The sequence below is a fragment of the Pseudorasbora parva genome, chromosome 25 (genome assembly GCF_024679245.1).
Source record: "Pseudorasbora parva isolate DD20220531a chromosome 25, ASM2467924v1, whole genome shotgun sequence".
NCBI lineage: Eukaryota > Metazoa > Chordata > Actinopteri > Cypriniformes > Gobionidae > Pseudorasbora > Pseudorasbora parva.
This window is the reverse complement of record NC_090196.1, coordinates 34,686,648-34,706,123: the sequence shown is the minus strand read 5'-3', so window position 1 is coordinate 34,706,123 and position 19,476 is coordinate 34,686,648. Positions and strand designations below refer to the sequence as shown.

The 19,476-nt window shown below is 39.6% G+C and overlaps 1 protein-coding gene across 1 annotated transcript in view; it reads right to left on the bottom strand.

The window, feature by feature from the left end:
- Positions 1 to 19,476, bottom strand: part of nell2a (neural EGFL like 2a) — a 162,470-nt gene that overhangs the window by 73,761 nt on the left and 69,233 nt on the right. The window contains exons 10-12 of the mRNA XM_067436024.1: positions 11,636 to 11,727; positions 10,156 to 10,261; positions 9,525 to 9,653 (exon numbers count right to left, since the gene is read on the bottom strand). Coding sequence (XP_067292125.1) covers positions 9,525 to 9,653; positions 10,156 to 10,261; positions 11,636 to 11,727 — 327 coding nt within the window. The remainder of the gene's footprint in view (positions 1 to 9,524; positions 9,654 to 10,155; positions 10,262 to 11,635; positions 11,728 to 19,476) is intronic.

Sequence of the window (19,476 nt, the reverse complement as noted above, 5' to 3'; positions counted from 1 at the left end):
TGTGTGTCTGAGTATGTGACTGTGTGTGTGTGTGTGTGTGTGTGTGTGTGTCTGAGTATGTGACTGTGTGTGTGTGTGTGTGTGTGTGTGTGTGTGTGTGTGTCTGAGTATGTGACTGTGTGTGTGTGTGTGTGTGTGTGTGTGTGTGTGTGTGTGTATGCACACACACATGCATGATGAGTAGGTTTAGGGGCAGGGGCAGTGTAGGGGGATAGAATGTACATTTTGTACAGTTTAAAATCCGTCATGCCTATGGAAAATCCCCACAATTCGCAAAAACCTAATGTGTGTGTGTGTGAATGCAAGTGTGTGTTTGTGTGTGTGGGAATGTGCGTGGGAATGTGCGTGTGTGCAAGATTGTGAGATCTGAGCTGATAAATAATATTTTAATAGTTGATAAGCAGTTTATTGTGCTCCTCGAACTCTTAACCTCCAGATTATATGGGTAGTTGCATTTTATTATTTGTGTTTAGCACTCTTTTCTGCGTTAACCATGACCCATCAGAGCAGATCTGCCATTTCGGGTCATGGCCCACCAGAGAAGCGGTGGCTGGTGTGTCATTTGGGCCAAGACGCCTTCATGCTGTGGGTGGCATTATGTGTTTTCTATCTGCCTTATTTTCCTCCTGCTGTCTCGCCTCTATCTCTTAGCTCCAGTGCTGTCTGTCTGCCGGTGGGAAGATAACACACGGTGTGTTTGCCTGACAGACCCAGTGCTAAAATAAACCATTCACCTCCCACAGATCTGTGGCTGCCGTCCCAAACACAGGTGCGCTGAAACACATACACACACACACACGCTCAAAATTCACCAACTGCTGTAGTCAGAAACACCTGCAAACATTAGAGATCAGCAAAACTATAGAATGATGAGTCGTCCAGTTGGCCTTTAGAAACATGACACATACTTAATTCAACTTGTACTTAAATTCCATAATTATGACATAAATTGACCAAATTAGACAAGATTTCTTTCATGAGTCTTTGGAGTCTTTGAGTATTCGTGCGGAAGCCCATTTCTTCCACATAAGAATTTTTTTTTGCACTTTTGTAAATCATAATTATACTAATACAAAAATTAAATTACATTTTTACTTAAAAAGTATTAAAAAGTAATTATGACATAGTAAGTTAAAATGACACAATTCAAAATGTATTTAAAATGTCATATGACAGTCGAAATTGACAAAAAGTTAAAATTAGGACTTAAGAATTCATAATTATGATGTAAAAATTAGGACACAAAAAGTCAAAATTGACAAGCTAAATTTTAATTTGAACTTAAAAAGCTGTAATTATCACATTAAAAAAAATCTAAGTTTACATGAAAAAAGTCAAAATGACAGTCAAAATTCTGACTCTAAAAAGTCGAAATTATGACTAAAATGTATAATTGACAAACTGAAATGAGTCAAAACTGACAATTGAAATGGACAACATTAATTTCAACATTTTAAATTGAGAATTTTAACTTTTTAACTGAAATTTTAAATAAATAACAGTTGAAATTCTGACTTTAAAATTCCTGATCATGACAAGTCAAAATAAGGATTTCGAATGTCATAATTTCAACATTTTATGTCGCCGTTTTGACTTTTTATGTCATAATTATTATATTGGTATGTGAAATTCTACTTTTTGCGTCACAATTTTAACTTTTTATGTCAATTTCTACTTTTTAAAGTCAGAATTTCTACTTTTTAACTATGACAAGATAAAATTCTGACTTTATTTTTTTTTAATTAAAAGTCAAAATAATGATTTAGAATGTCATAATTTCACCATGTTGACTTTTTATGTCATAATTATGACTTTCTATCTCAGAATTTAGACAGTTATGATTTACCAAAGCCTTATTTTTGTCTTGTGTGGCAGAAATGAGCTTCCATAGATGTGTACAGACAATGGTGTGTACAGTGCAATAGTTACTGCTGGAACTCATGGGAATGACTACATCCTCCTTCATATCTTTCTCCATTGATGGCCATTCAGAACCAGTGTTATTTATTTATCTTTTCATTCACTAAAAACCCTGAGCCTCATCTGAAAGCTCAGCATCCAGTGCTCAACAACTAACCTGTGATGCTTCTACTAATGATGCATTTAATGGACCTTAGTCATTAAGACCCACTCGAACACACACAGCGGATCTAATGTCTTTCCTGGCCAACAGAAGAAACTTTGAAAGTGCCTTAAATCATTAATGAGGTCTGGCACGATGACAAACACATGAGAAGATGGCGTTGACGACTAGTCCTCTGAAAGCGTGACTATAGTCTCATTAACTCGCTCTCAAGGCCAATAAATCACGCCACTATCTGAAGAGCTTCTCTGGCATTCGGAGGCAGGAGCAATAAAGTGAATAAACTTCCCAGAGCCGCAGTGAGAGCGAATGGACTCTGGCAGGCCATATTAATCCTAATGAATTGTTTTGCCTCGTATAAAGCGCTCTTTTAACGGAAAACGAAGCTCTGCATGCCGTCCCGCGAGAGCCGAGAAGAATAGACGGACAACAGCCTCTCATTTGTCATCCGACCGCAGCCCTCCAACAATCCCACATGGTGATCAATTCACATTTACTGGAGTCCCGGAAGGAAAAGAGACCACGGTAGCTGGTTTTCAGCTGGTCTAAGATGGTTCAGCTGCAAAAACCAGATCAGACCTGCTTGCTCCCAGGGCAACCAGTTTAAGACGCAATAGACTATGACTGTGAAAGAAATCAGAAATAAGTTCAGGAATGATAATTCAGAGCCATGGAAACTGTGATTATGTTTGATTTTCATAAGCATCTAAATCGTCATCAATAAAAGTGGTTTACATCCGTCCTGCAGAATTTCCTCTAAACTCAAGTCACAAATTCAGATCCATAAGGGTAGAAGGAATAAATACAACCATCAGAATAGACACTATTTATGTATTCCCTTATTTATTTATTCATTAATTCATTGTTATTGGTTTTTGTTTGTTTGTTTGTTTGTATTTTTCCATTGTTTTTCTCTGCATGTATAAAGCTGTGGTAGCTTTTGCGTTTTAACTTTTTTATTTATTTGCTTGTTCATTTGCTTATTCATATATTGTTGATTTTTTTACTTATTTTAACATGGACAGTATAAAAAGCAGTATAATATTATTTATTTATTAATACATTCATTTTTAATTCATTTTCCATTTGTGCCATTTTTATTGATTTCGTTTTTTATTCAAGCATTTTTATTCATTTTTCATTACTAACGAAAATGAAGCTGTGACAGACGCATTCAATGGGCCTCATTAATGTATTAATTTGATTATGTAAATAGTTGTAGAATATGAATTATGAGATTATGTGACAAATTGTGACATTTACACAGAAATTAATTCAGCTAGTGCTTCTTCAATGAGGCCTATAGCGTTATTTCAGCTGATCTAACTTTCTTCCTCTGGAAATCTGAGTGATCGACACCAGAACAACCAACTGAAGGAACTCACTTCATTAAAGAGGACATATTATGCAAGTTTAGAGGCTTGATGTTGGGTTGGGGCTCTACTAGAGCAGGTTTTCCCGCTTGAATGTTGATTATTTCCTCATATTCATCATTGTTGCAGCTCCTCTCTTCCCAGTCTGTCAGTAACTCTGTTTAGTTCAATGAAGCCCCGCCTTCTGAAAAGCACACCGTGCTCTGATTGGTCGGCTGGAGCAGTGTGTTGTGATTGGTGTTTGGGAAATGTCCCACCCCTTTCCATGACCAGCAGTTTCAACACACGTCTAACTAACTCAGCCAGGCCCGCCCCTTTATTCTGCTCATTTAAATGAGGAATATTGTGACGGAAGAAAACTCAAGACTACAATGGAGGCATTTCAGAAACACTGACACTGATATAGAGAAGAACAGCAACATTTACACAATAAAGAAAGATGAACATGGAGAAAACACTTAAAATAGTCCGTATATTCAGCCCTAAACCAGTGTCAGGTTCAGCCGTCACTCTCATCTCATCTAATTACATTTGGGATTCAACTGCACTTTTACAGTCAGCGCCAATTACCCCCGATCACCTACAGACATTTCCTGCTCAGACCTGCAGGAAATGACATTGTGCGCCGGGTTCATGCAGCAATCAGCCTGTCAGTTAATGTACACGCTGCTTTTGATACATCTCATTTAAATGGCTTGAATAACTGCAAATTAACAAGGTGAACTCAAGCCTCCACAGCGTCAAGGACAGCCAGCTATTCTGCAGGTTTAAAGAGAGCTGAATGGATTCATCTTGTGAAAAATACTGCAGATCTACTAGAGTTTAAGAGCAGGAAAGTGATTTCAATCACTGCAGATTTCTGAAGAATCATGTGACACTGAAGACTGGAGTAATGATGCTGAAAATACAGCTTAGATCACAGGAATAAATTACATTCTACTATATATTCGCATAGTAAATGGCTATCTAAAATTGCAATAATATATCAAAAATGTTCCTGTACTTTTCATCAAATAAATGCAACCTTTGTGAGCATGAGAGGCTTACTTTAACTCCCAGTGAGAAGCGTCAAATGGCTCTGTCTCGGTCTGGAATAATCAGGACACTCGTCGCCCTTCAGTCCATCTCTCTCTCTCTCTCTCTCTCTCTCTCTCTCTCTCTCTCTCTCTCTCTCTCTCTCTCTCTCTCTCTCTCTCTCTCTCTCTCTCTCTCTCTCTCTCTCTCTCTCTAGTGGCCTTTATTATGCACCACGGCAGTGTGAATCTACTGGAGCTGGGCGTGTGTGAAAGAGAAGCTGAAGGAGGGAGTGCCGTATTCCCTCGAGCTCACGCCCTACAACATCACGCATGAAATATTGAAACGGGACTGATCTCATCAGCACAGACACGTGCTATTTTTATCTTGCCAATGCTCATGACGCCTTTAAAGAAGTACGTAGCGCTTCTTGAGAGAGACTCCGCGCTGCTCCGGCTGCATAATGAACGAAGGAAACATGTTTGTGAATCTCCTGGTGCTGGAGATCGTGAGACGTCGACGGGAAGGTTTCGGCTCTGTTGGGGGTGTTTGGGGATTTTTAGTAACAGCTGATGAAACTCCACAACAGCATCATGGGTTTGAGCTCGAGGTTCCCTAATTATCTGCTGACTCTTAATATCGGGTGAAACGAGGCGTTTGATGGTCGGCCCATGTGATATGATGATATTACACACGGCCGGATGGCTGACGCTTGCTGTGCTGTTATACAACTAACCATTGTTCCTGTACAGTGTCACACATCTGTCTCTCACTCGCTCTAATTATTTATTGACACTTTACATTTACATTTATGAATTTGGCAGACGCTTTTATCCAAAGCGACTTACATTGCATTTTTTTTTAAGGTACACATTTTTGACATTTTTTGTCAGTTCTTGCTTTCCCTGGTAATCGAACCCATGACCTTGGCGTTGGTAGTGCCATGCTCTACTGTTTGAGCTACAGGAAAGCCTTTATTCACGTTTAAATCAACGTGAATAAATACAAATATATAATGTAAATCATTTTTAATATTAGTTTATTTTATTATTATAATGCTTATGTAAATATCATTATATATATATATACACACATATATATATATATACAGTCTTGTTCAAAATAATAGCAGTACAATGTGACTAACCAGAATAATCAAGGTTTTTCGTATATTTTTTTATTGCTACGTGGCAAACAAGTTACCAGTAGGTTCAGTAGATTCTCAGAAAACAAATGAGACCCAGCATTCATGATATGCACGCTCTTAAGGCTGTGCAATTGGGCAATTAGTTGAATTAGTTGAAAGGGGTGTGTTCAAAAAAATAGCAGTGTGGCATTCAATCACTGAGGTCATCAATTTTGTGAAGAAACAGGTGTGAATCAGGTGGCCCCTATTTAAGGATGAAGCCAACACTTGTTGAACATGCATTTGAAAGCTGAGGAAAATGGGTCGTTCAAGACATTGTTCAGAAGAACAGCGTACTTTGATTAAAAAGTTGATTAGAGAGGGGAAAACCTATAAAGAGGTGCAAAAAATGATAGGCTGTTCAGCTAAAATGATCTCCAATGCCTTAAAATGGAGAGCAAAACCAGAGAGACGTGGAAGAAAACGGAAGACAACCATCAAAATGGATAGAAGAATAACCAGAATGGCAAAGGCTCAGCCAATGATCACCTCCAGGATGATCAAAGACAGTCTGGAGTTACCTGTAAGTACTGTGACAGTTAGAAGACGTCTGTGTGAAGCTAATCTATTTTCAAGAATCCCCCGCAAAGTCCCTCTGTTAAAAAAAAGGCATGTGCAGAAAAGGTTACAATTTGCCAAAGAACACATCAACTGGCCTAAAGAGAAATGGAGGAACATTTTGTGGACTGATGAGAGTAAAATTGTTCTTTTTGGGTCCAAGGGCCACAGGCAGTTTGTGAGACGACCCCCAAACTCTGAATTCAAGCCACAGTACACAGTGAAGACAGTGAAGCATGGAGGTGCAAGCATCATGATATGGGCATGTTTCTCCTACTATGGTGTTGGGCCTATTTATCGCATACCAGGGATCATGGATCAGTTTGCATATGTTAAAATACTTGAAGAGGTCATGTTGCCCTATGCTGAAGAGGACATGCCCTTGAAACGGTTGTTTCAACAAGACAATGACCCAAAACACACTAGTAAACGGGTAAAGTCTTGGTTCCAAACCAACAAAATTAATGTTATGGAGTGGCCAGCCCAATCTCCAGACCTTAATCCAATTGAGAACTTGTGGGGTGATATCAAAAATGCTGTTTCTGAAGCAAAACCAAGAAATGTGAATGAATTGTGGAATGTTGTTAAAGAATCATGGAGTGGAATAACAGCTGAGAGGTGCCACAAGTTGGTTGACTCCATGCCACACAGATGTCAAGCAGTTTTAAAAAACTGTGGTCATACAACTAAATATTAGTTTAGTGATTCACAGGATTGCTAAATCCCAGAAGAAAAAAAAATGTTTGTACAAAATAGTTTTGAGTTTGTACAGTCAAAGGTAGACACTGCTATTTTTTTGAACACACCCCTTTCAACTAATTGCCCAATTGCACAGCCTTAAGAGCGTGCATATCATGAATGCTGGGTCTCATTTGTTTTCTGAGAATCTACTGAACCTACTGGTAACTTGTTTGCCACGTAGCAATAAAAAATATACTAAAAACCTTGATTATTCTGGTTAGTCACATTGTACTGCTATTATTTTGAACAAGACTGTATATATAATACTTGAATATTTATTTAATTGCATATTTATGTATTTATAGCTATATTGTATTTAAAACACTATGCATCAACACAATGATCATTTATAATTAAATGTCTAACAAAAACAGAAATTGTAATATGTCCAGCCACTGTGCGATATGATTTCAGCCGTTTGAAAGCAATGTTCATTGAATTAAACAACCAGAACGCTTTAGATGTATGAGACTAAAAGCAGATATTTTCCTCCAGCTAATGATGGAAACCTCAGCGCCAGGTGTTTCATCCCGAGCAGCAAGGTTAAAAAGAAAGAGGTGACAAATGAGTGTGGAAGTGGGACACTGCTGGTGTATCCGTCTCTCCAGCCAACATTTCTGGGTTACGCATGGCCCTTTTTTATGTTTCCTTTCTATTTCAAAACACATCCGCGCTTTGATATTCTTCTCCCGCTGCTCCCCTTCCCATCCCAGCGTCGAACTTGATCGGACGGCGTCCAGAACGGAGTCCCACGGGAACGTTTAGGCCATTCGCTTTAAGCCGGCGTGTCTGATAGCATCTTTAATTATTCATATGCTTCAGGTCTTTGATAATTACCTGACCGGCCTCGCACGTGAGCTTCGGCTGGGTCGTCCGCGCGCGTCTCCCGGGTTTATTTTTAGCCGGCGAGATGAACAGGTTTCATTAGAGATCCGACTGATGTACGGGGAGGTGACGGGGGCGCAGAGTCCCCAGAAACACAGCCAGAGTCATTAGACATTCAACAAAAGTAGGCCATCCGCGGCTCGCCTCGCTCGGCTTCGAGAGGGGAAGAGGAGGATGAGGAAGGTGGAGAGGAGAGAGACATTGATGACTTACTCACTCCCAAAAGCAATCGCAGCCAATTAAGATGCCAGAGGAGGAGAGGAATCTGACGGATTCTGGTCGGGCATCAATAATACCGCTTGGTTAATTAGTGGTGCGCGAGGAAAAGAGCACAGATAAGGGAGAATTTGTTATTTTTAGAGCTGTCAATCAATTCAGAAATGTCACCGAATAAATTATACAATAACAAGATATGATGATTAATTAGTCAAACTAGTCGCATATCAATTCGACATTATTTTGTGCCTCTTAGACGAGGAGCGTCAAACAGATCTCAGAATATTGTTTCATTTCATATTCAGAGTGTTCTGTTGATGAAACGTTCCTGTTTTTCAGCGTCTCGCGTCATGAGCGCTGACAGCCGACTCACTAATTATTCGTTTTGTGTTTTATAATGTTGTACTATATACTGAAAAATGTAATGACATACATATATTTGTGTGTGTGTGCGTGTGTGCGTGTGCGTGTGCGTGTGTGTGTGTGATGGGTAGGTTTAGGGATGGGGTTGGGTTAGGGGATAGAAAGTATCATTAATCTGATATAAAATCAATGGAAGTCTGTGTAATGTCCTCACTAATATAGTTTAACAAATGTGTGTGTGTCTTTGTGTGTTTGTGTGTGAGAAAAAGTGTGTGATTGTGTATGTGTGTGAGAGACTGTGTGAGTGCGTGTGCATGCGATTTTGTGTGTGAGTTCGTGAGCGTGTGTGATTATGTATGTTTGTGTGTGTATGTGAGAGAGAGAGAGACTGTGTGAGTGCGGGGGAGTGTGTGTGTGTGTGTGTGTGTGTGTCAGTGTGTTTGAGTGTGTGAGAGAGTGTGTATGATTTTATATGCGCGTGTGAGTGTTTGTGTGTGTGTATGTGTGTGTGTGTGAGAATGCGAGTGAGTGTGAGAGTGTGTATGTGTGTTTTTGTGAGTGTGTGTGAGTTTGTGAATGCGTGTGTTTTTGTGTCTGTGAGAGTGCGTTTGTGTGTGTGTGTGTGTGTTTGCACGTGAGTGCGTGTGTGTGTGTGTGAGAGTGAGCAAGTGTGTGTGCGCGTTTGTGTTTATATATATATATAGTAAATAAAATGTTTTAAATTATATATATATACATTAAATATCACATGTTGGCGTACAGTAGTGTCGTACCGGAAGTATTGAAATAGTTTCCTCTTTAACGATGACCTATTTTATGTCAACACTTGATTCTGCGGCGTTTTAACAAGAGAAAATCCAATTATCACAGGAAAAGCCATTATACACATGTCCTGGAATAATAATGTATATCCTGGAATATTAATATCAGCCGGCGGCTCTAAAGCTGTTCCTCATCTTGCTGTAATTATGCTTCATTTCCCGCAGCGTGTGCGCATGCTAATGTCACGCGTGTTCTGGAGGAAATGAGCGGCGTATCCTTGGATCAGCTGACCCATTCGCTCACCTTCTCACACACAAACACACACACACACACACACACACACCTTCACAGTAGGCGCTGTCCTCGCGCATCGGCCTGAAGCCGTTCTTGCAGCTGCAGCTGGTTCCGGCATCTAAGTTCACGCAGGCCGAGTTCTCCGCGCAGACGCTCTCCTCGCCGCAGAAGTCGTGACCTTTAACCCCAGACAGAAGAGTTAGACTCGCGAAGCACTGCAGCACTAAAGGTCAAACTAATTACAGCGATCATCATTCACAATCAGCGACTACTCAAGAAAAAAAAATCCTTTAGTATGTTTGTCTTGTTTCGAGTCTAAATATCAAAAAATTCTTCAATTAAGAAATTTACTAGACAAGTACAAACTATTGTCTTGTTTTGGGGAAAAATAACTCAAAATGAAGAGAGTTTTTGCTTAAAATAAGATAAATAATCTGCCAATGGGGTGAGAAAAATAATCTTGTTTTCTGTTTGAATTAAGATTATTTTTCTCACCCCATTGGCAGATTATTTATCTTATTTTAAGCAAAAACTCTCTTCATTTTGAGTTATTTTCCCCAAAACAAGACAATAATTTGTTCTTGTCTAGTAAATACTTCTTAATGTAAGAATTTTTTGATATTTGGACTAAAAACAAGACACAAATAGTGAGTAAGAAGAGCATTTTTTGGGACGTGTACCTCTGCAGACTTTACAGCAGCGGTCAGTGAGTGTGAGCTGGTCAGATTCAGCACAGCTCAGCTGAGGACAGTCTCCAGTGTTCGCAACTCTGTGCATCGTGCGATCCTGAAACCATCCATAAATCCATACATATAAAATAAATCCATAAAACCGTCAGAAACTCAGACCACATTCAGCTCTCACACACACACACACTGATCTCATGCTGATGAAAAAAAATCAGAGGAACTTTGTGTTCGCTTGTAAAACTTTTGTGTTCTTTTCAAGCTAGCACAAAGTTTCTCCAGGGAACGCAAAACATTTGCGAGAAGATTTTCCCCCATCTCATATTTTTTTCATCAGCATGTCCCTTCAGGCGCTCCGTACATGAGAGATCGGCGGCAGGTCTTAAAGGGACAGCAGCCTAATAATCTGTCTGTCATTGATGTTAAAGAAGATAAAATAACTCACAGCTCTTGACTGAATCATTTTGTAGCTTTAATAAAAATGTATCTATATATCAGAACCAGCCATATATAAAATACACAAACTCACTCTCACACACACTCACTTACTAACACACACACACACACACAAAGAAACACATGCACTCACTCACTCACTCATTCACACTCGCGCGCACACACACACACAGAAACACACACACACACACACGCACACACACAGAAACACATGCACTCACTCACTCTCTCACACACACACACACACACACACACACACACACACACACACACACACACACACACACATACACACACACACACAGAAACACATGCACTCACTCACTCACTCACTCACTCACTCTCACACACACACACACACACATGCACTCACTCACTCTCTCTCTCTCTCACACACACACACACACACACACACACACACACACACACACACACACACACACACACACATACACACACACACACACACAGAGAAACACATGCACTCACTCACTCTCACACACACACACACACACACACACACAGAGAAACACATGCACTTACTCACTCACTCACACACACGCACTCACACACCCACTCACTCACACACATACACACTCACTCGAACAAACACTCACACACCTATACACACTCACTCAAACAAACACTCACTCACACACCTACACACACACACACTCGCAATCTAAACCTCTCACACACACACAGACTCTCACACACATACATACACTCACTCAAACACTCAATCAAACACTCCCTCACTCACTGACATACACACACACACACATACACATACAAAAACACTCACTCACTCACACACACCCTTACAGTAACTCTCTCTCTCACACACACACTAACTCTCTCACACACACACTAACTCTCTCTCACACACACACACTTACATTCTTTCACTCATTCATCTACACACACAATATATATTTTAAATACTTATTTTATATACTTAATATTTGTAATGTGATGTTTTATGCCAACACATATGATGAGATGTAAAGACGTGTACCCGGCATTCGAACAGCTGGCAGAGTCCGGAGGGATGATGAACAGCACAGCGGTGTCCTTCCACCAGCGTCTGCTCCGAGAACAGGCACATCGCTGCAGAAACACACACACACACACTTAAACAGACACGCAGATACACACACACACACACACCTGACACCGCAAACCAGCACATTCTCTACTGGTTTAACACTGGTGGTTTCCTTAATACCGCAAACGTGAATGTGGTCCCATACTCACCAATAACAATAACGATAAAGATATCGCTCTAAAACTCGTTCTTAATATAAAAGAATAGCAGACACAACGGCACAGAGAAACTATATCAGTGGAAACACTTTCGACAGCCAATCAGAATCCATCCTGCTTTCAGAGCTTGAGCATTTAAAGAGACAGTGCATGTAATAAACAAAACAATACAATGCACGGCTGTCAACGATAATATATTTATCCTTAAAGTTATCATTCTAGATGTGTACAAGCCTTTAGACTTTCACTGTATAGATAAAACATAATTAAAAATGTTATTTGTATAGCACTTTTACGAAAATTCAGAATGTTAAAGGGATAGTTCAGCCATAAATGAGCCTGTGATGTTTATCTGCAGAGCGTCTGAGATGTAGGTGTGTTTGTTTCTTCAGGAGAACACAAATGAAGATTTTTAACTCAACCGTTGCTCGTATAATGCGTGTCAATGGGGTGTATTTATATGAGAGTAAAAAACACACACACTTACGAATCCATATTAAACCCTGAGGCTCGTGACGACACACTGATGTCTTAAGACACGAAACGATCGCTTTCACAAATAAACACTGTTTGTGTTGTTTTTTTATATTTACATATGTTCCTCATTCGACTGATCCGTCCAAGCACTAATGAGGTTTCTATGCATATATATCTACGATCACGCCGGTATTTTGACTTTATTAGCCGGAAGTAATAGCGGATGGGAACACTAGATGAGATTCGTCTGATATGAGGTAAAATAACACAGATACTGTTGTGTTTCTGGCAGAAAGTGATCGTTTCGTGTCTTAAGACATCAGTGTGTCTTCACGAGCCTCAGGGTTTAATATGGATTCGTAAGTGTGTGTGTTTTTTACTCTCATAGAAATACACCCCATTGACACGCATTATACGAGCAACGGCTGAGTTAAAAATCTTCATTTGTGTTCTCCTGAAGAAACAAACACACCGACATCTGGGACGCTCTGGAGGTCAGAAAAAAAGGTACAGTGCTGTCACTAGGGCGGTACCCTAAGGTACTGATATGTAACGTTTAAGGTACTAATATGTACCATTTAGGGGTTAGTAAGATACAAAGATGTACCTTTTTACTTTTGTACCTTATGCCTGGCTCACACTACAGGAGATTTAGGCCAATTTATGCCGATTTTCCCCTCCCAAAACTCTGAGCAAAAATGTTTTCCAGGACTCGATCGGTTCCGATGTTCGGCGCAGATGATCTGGTAATGTGAGGCGTTCACAGATCAAATCTGGCACCTCCCGATCTGCTCTCACGCAAATCGGGCTCGCCCCGATCATATCAAACATGTCTGATCTTTATCGGGATGAGCAAGATTGTAATAACGTCAGTACTGTCACAATCGCCAATAGGAAACAAGTCTACGACGAGACGGACATTTCGAAATGGCGACCGCGAGTTGAGTTGCCGTAGTTTGCTGTAACGTTAGCTCTGAGAGAGAGAGAGAGAGAGAGAGAGAGAGAGAGAATATCAGCATTTCTTGCTTTTCATTTGACAGCACAAATCTACACTAACAGTGACGATCGCTTTTGAACTAGGCAGCGGTAAACATTCTGGCCCACTAGTGTGACAGCGCTCGTTCAGGGTTCGCCTCAAATACTCAGAAATAAGAAAACAATAAATGACAGTCGTCTGAACGTTCCTTCACTTTATTCTCGGTCACACGCGTAACGCCGGCGTCACACTGCACGCGTAAGCAGGGCGTAAGCAGCGCATATTTTTTTCTGCGCTCATGTTAACAGATGAGTGCATTCACACCGGCAGCAGAGGCAGCGCAGCGGCGCGGAGCAGGAGCAGAGCAGAAGCGGCAGTGCCGCGATCGTTTCGGCGCCAGGTCTATTTTTGACGCGCTGCTCACGATGAATTAAAGCCACAGTACATTGTTCTGATCAAAATTAACCTGGTTAACATGAAAAATAACACATTTAACCATGAAATAATTTAGTGAAGTGTTCCGTGTGTTTCTCAGTCACCATATGACATCCGGCGCTGTGGAAAAAAAAAAGTTCTACACAAAAAAGAACAAGTCACTGCCATAAGTTTTTGCCTGAACTACAAAACTAACTTTAAATAATGTATGCCAGTTTAGCTTAAATTAAATATGAATTAAATTATGTATATATTATAACTATATGCTGGCATAACAGAAACGATAAACAAAAAGCAAGTGGTGTCACAGGCAGTGTTCTTCAGAGTGCACCTGTCCTGGAAAGACAGCAATGGACGACACTCGTCTCCTCGTGGAGGTTTAGAAGCACACAGTTCTCTGGGATCCACACAATTTGCTTTATAAAGACTTGCAAGTGAAAGAAAAAGCATGGGAGGAAGTTGGTGAGCGTGAGCGGCTCTTGGTGCTGATGGTAAGTCATTTTAAAGTGTTTTTGACAATCTTTCGTTGTCTCACGAACGAACAACTAAATATGGATAGGTGAATAGAATATACACACATTAATATAGCACACAAACAGTATAGACATGTAGAAAGACTATGATGTGCGTTATTTTGTCATTTTTTAAAAAACGTTGTTAGATAATTTGCTCATTTAGCCTACAATATATCATTAAGAAGTTTCCTCTTAGTTATTACAGTCATTTATGAATTATCTTTAAGAGGTTTATGATGGGTAATGCATGTAAATTTGATGCCTATCCTATATTTCAAGACAATTTCCTGAAGTTTCTCTTTTTAGCAGTGTGCTTTTCATGGACATTTAGTGCGATGGCCTTTCTTCTATCAAAAACTCGCACTAAACGAAATAAAAAAAACATCAGAAACAAGTGAAATTAGCTTCATGATAAATCTTTGCTTTATTTCCATTTCAAATACATTAAAGAGAAATGCAAACTTATCCATTATAGAGTACTCTGTACACAACTGCGCGCGACAAACGCTGCCTGTGTGAAAGCAAAAAGTGCGCGCGCTGCTACTGCTTTACACACGCGCTGCTCCGGCGCTGCCTACGCCCTGCTTGCGCGTGCAGTGTGAAGCCGGCGTAATAACCAGCATGAGAAACCCGCTACGCTCAATAAGTGCGCATGCTCCACCTTTATACGGCAAGCCCCGAGGGGAAAATACATTGCAAACACACACACAGCTAACGTATACACAACGAGTGCCAGACCGACAGGATAATAATATCATAAATATATATAAATGCAGTCCATTTCTCTCTGAAGAACTGACAATCCATGTAGAGCCCGTCTCCCCGACCATTGTCTAATCCACACTGGTTTATTCTTACGCTTTTGGTTTTTTCCACAACAAATGATCATTACTGATACAGCAAGTTTTCATGCTACAGTAGCTGATCCATTTAGTTTTCCCGCTTACGATCTGCTGCGTAGATCACGTGACGTAGATCAACCAGACTTTACAATCGGAGAGGATTTTAAAACTCCTGTAGTGTGAGCCAGGCATCAGCGTACGGCCCCAGTGACAGCACTGTAACCTTTTCTTCTGAGTGTGGGGGTCAGCAGATAAACATCACAGGCTCATTTATGGGTCAACTTTCCTAATGATGCCTTTGTGCCTCACATTGAGCAGATTAGAAACGGCTGATAGTATCGTTTGCATTTGGAGATGATATAAACCATCAAGCAGATGAGTTGTCATTTGAAATAGGGCTGCACGATTATGACAAAAATCATAATTGTCGATTATTCCCCTGAAATTGTAATTGCGATTATAAATTACGATTATCACAATTTACACTGAATGAAGTTTTGAATAGCTTTATAACACGGTTTGAAGCGACTGCATGTCATATTATTATATCAAAAGAAACTGAAACTGAAAACAGTCCTTTGGTTTGGTTTCTTTAAATAAAAAATAAATTAAATATGTATGGTATATTGTGTTAAAATTAAAATTAAACAATGGGGGAAAAAAACTCAAGATAACATGTAGGACGAAAAAAAACACATTAAAGCTACACTGTGCAACTTTTTTAGTTTATTCTTAGCTAAAAACACTTAGTTCTTTTAAAAATATATGTGCTCATTAATGTATATTTACTTCTTTCAAGTAATAAAGTATTCTCATAAGTTTATAATATGCCGTTGAAAACACATACGGGTGAGGGGTTCGAATGCCGGTCGCCATGTTGCTCCTCCATCTTGAAAGTACAGTAGCCACAGAGGGACATACCCGTAAATTCAAGCTTCGCCTTTCACGTTTTAACACTCGATGGCACCGTGTCGAATGTGAAGAGGGGGGTTGCCGTGTTAATCTTGGACTAAATCAGCCACCGTAGGAGTTAAACCGAAATCAGAATTGAGAGGAACAGAAGCTAATATTCACTGGATGGTCATAAACCTTTACACCGCTAGATGGGGGGAAAATATCACACAGTGGAGCTTTAAACGCAGAAGTGGACTTTTTTGTTGTAATTGCGATTACATTTTCTTGAACGATTACATAATTGAGACATTCGTAACTGTAATCATGATTACAAATTCGATTAATTGTGCAGCCCCGATTTGAAAGTAGTAATTTGTACCATTCATACTTCAAAATATCTTCTTTCTTTAACCACAGAAGAAATAAAGGCACGAGTAAATGAGGTTTAGGGTGACCTGTCCCTTTAAGCTCACTTTCCTTTGTGTTATTCAGAGCAGGACGGTTCAGAGCTTTAATATTAGGAAAGTTTTGAACAAAAGCATGACGTGACTCAGCAGAAAACACAAAGGAAACCTGCGCTATTAATGCTACGGTATGGAGATTTGGAGCAAAACAAAACAGCAAACAACCGGCGATTACAAGACGTCTGAGGCGATAATTGCTCCCAGGACAGCAATTATTTCCTCCTCTGACTTTAAATACAACACAACGTGCAGACTAAACCTCACCGAGAACCCTTCATACGGTTTAAATGAATCCTTTCTGCTGTTTGTGTCAAGCGATCAGCAATGAGTCCCTGAAACCGTGTGTGTTATTGAGAAGACGTGAGCTGCCGCTTTGCTGAGCTTATGGAAATATCTGCTTTACTTTAGAAAACGATCACCATTAGGCATTAAACACCTCTCGAACAGTAATTATACTAAGTGAATTTCATAATTAAAGCTGTAGTAGATCATGCATAAACACTGGATTATTTAATTGCAGGTGTGTGCTCAGCGTTTGGTGGAAGAAACGGATGTACACAGAGTTTTGGTTGGCACAGCAGGAGATCGACGCGAGCCGTAAATAGAGGAGGAAGGGAAACGTTCTCCACAAACTGAAGACTGAGAGACGCTTTGAACCGGACGGACACAAACGCTATCGGAAGCTTTATAGATATGTGATGAAAACGGAGAAGAAGCACGTGTCAGCTAAATTACCACAGACGAAAAAAATACTCACAAATGAACCTCTCATGTTTATTTTGAGGGAGACATTCAGCTGAAGCTCTGGAATAGAGATCATTTCTTACCGGGATGGAGCGATAACTCGTATCTGCTGTTAAATTATAACTAACTAGTAATTAATTTGGTTCCACAATTTGTTCTGAAACAAATTCTAACAAATTCTTAAACTCAAACGGATTCTTTGACAATTTTCAATCTGGTTTCCGACCACATCACAGCACAGAGACAGCGCTCATAAAGATTATAAATGATATTCGCTTAAATACTGATACAGGCAAAACATCAATTCTGGTTCTACTGGACCTCAGTGCTGCATTCGACACTGTTGACCACACCATACTTCTAGACAGGCTGGAAAACTGGGTCGGGCTTTCTGGGATGGTCCTCAAATGGTTCAGGTCATACTTAGAAGGAAGAGGTTATTATGTGAGTATAGGAGACCATAAGTCTGAGTGGACGTCCATGACATGCGGAGTCCCACAAGGGTCAATTCTTGCACCACTCCTGTTTAACCTGTATATGCTGCCACTGAGCCAAATAATGAAAAAGAACAATATTGCTTACCACAGCTATGCTGACGACACCCAGCTCTACTTAGCACTGTCACCTAATGACTACAGCCCCATTGACTCCCTCTGCAAATGCATTGATGAAGTTAACAACTGGATGTGCCAAAACTATCTTCAGTTAAACAAAGACAAAACTGAAATCATTACATTTGGAAACAAAGATGAAATTCTCAAGGTGAACGCGTATCTTGAGGCTAAAGGCCTGATAACAAAAAATCAAGTCAGGAATCTTGGTGTGATTTTGGAGTCAGACCTGAGTTTCAGTAGTCATGTCAAAGCAATAACTAAATCAGCTTACTATCATCTGAAAAATATTGCAAGGATTAGATGCTTTGTCTCCAGGCAAGACTTAGAGAAACTGGTTCACGCTTTCATCACCAGTAGGGTGGACTATTGTAATGGCCTTCTCACCGGCCTTCCCAAAAAGACCATTAGACAGCTGCAGCTCATACAGAACGCTGCTGCCAGGATTCTGAGCAGAACCAGAAAATATGACCATATCACACCAGTCCTCAGGTCTTTACACTGGCTTCCAGTTACATCTAGGATCGATTTTAAAGTTCTACTACTTGTTTATAAATCACTCAATGACCTAGGACCTCAATACATCGCAGATATGCTGATTAAATACAAACCCAACAGATCACTCAGATCAGCAGGATCAAGTCAGTTAGAAATACCAAGAGTTCACTCAAAGCAAGGAGAGTCTGCCTTTAGCTATTATGCCAGCCGTAGTTGGAACCGGCTTCCTGAACAGATCAGATGTGCTCCAACAGTAGCCACATTCAAATCCAGACTCAAACCACATCTGTTTAGCTGAGCATTTACTGAATGAGCTCTGAGCCACTGTACGTCCGACTGATTGCACCCTATCTATGCATCATTTTTTAAATATTTTTTATAACTGTTTTAGTTTACCTGTTCTTTTCTTTGGTTATCATCATTTTATTATTTTTAATTCTCTTTACATTGTATTCTTTTTCTTATGCATCTTTTAGCCCTATTTTAATTCCTTTCTATGTAAAGCACTTTGAATTGCCATTGTGTATGAAATGTGCTATATAAATAAACTTGCCTTGCCTTGAAAGTCAACATGAACTATAATATATAGGGGAGAGCAGGGGTGAAAGTACACTGGAAAAAATGACTTTGTGTTATGGTAAAATCTATTACATTAATTCATGTAATTATTACATTGTAAATTCAAGTTTAAGTTGGAACTATATATCTTAAGTAAAATGTACACAGTCTATTCATGTAATAACTGAGAATAAGAGTACATTTTATCATATATTTACAAATAATATTTAGGGTGGGTTGCACCAAGAAGGATTAACTTTAAATCTAGATTAAATCAAGGTTTATTTTATAATTCTGTTGCACCAAACTTTAAACTTTGTTTAAAAATAAGCAGGCTTAAATTTAAACCATGGCTTTAATCCTGGATTTATTTGAATAATAAACCTGGATTAACTATAATCTTGTTGCTCCATAACTTTAATCTCAGATAAAAATTTCAGTTAGGGATTAAATTTAAACTTGCTATAGCACTTTATAAAGACAGAGGACGTTTTACAGGTTTATTTCCTTTATCAGCGAGAGCTCCTTATGTCAGAGAGAGTGTTTCTGGTGTTCAATAAAGAAGGAAATTGAGTGTTA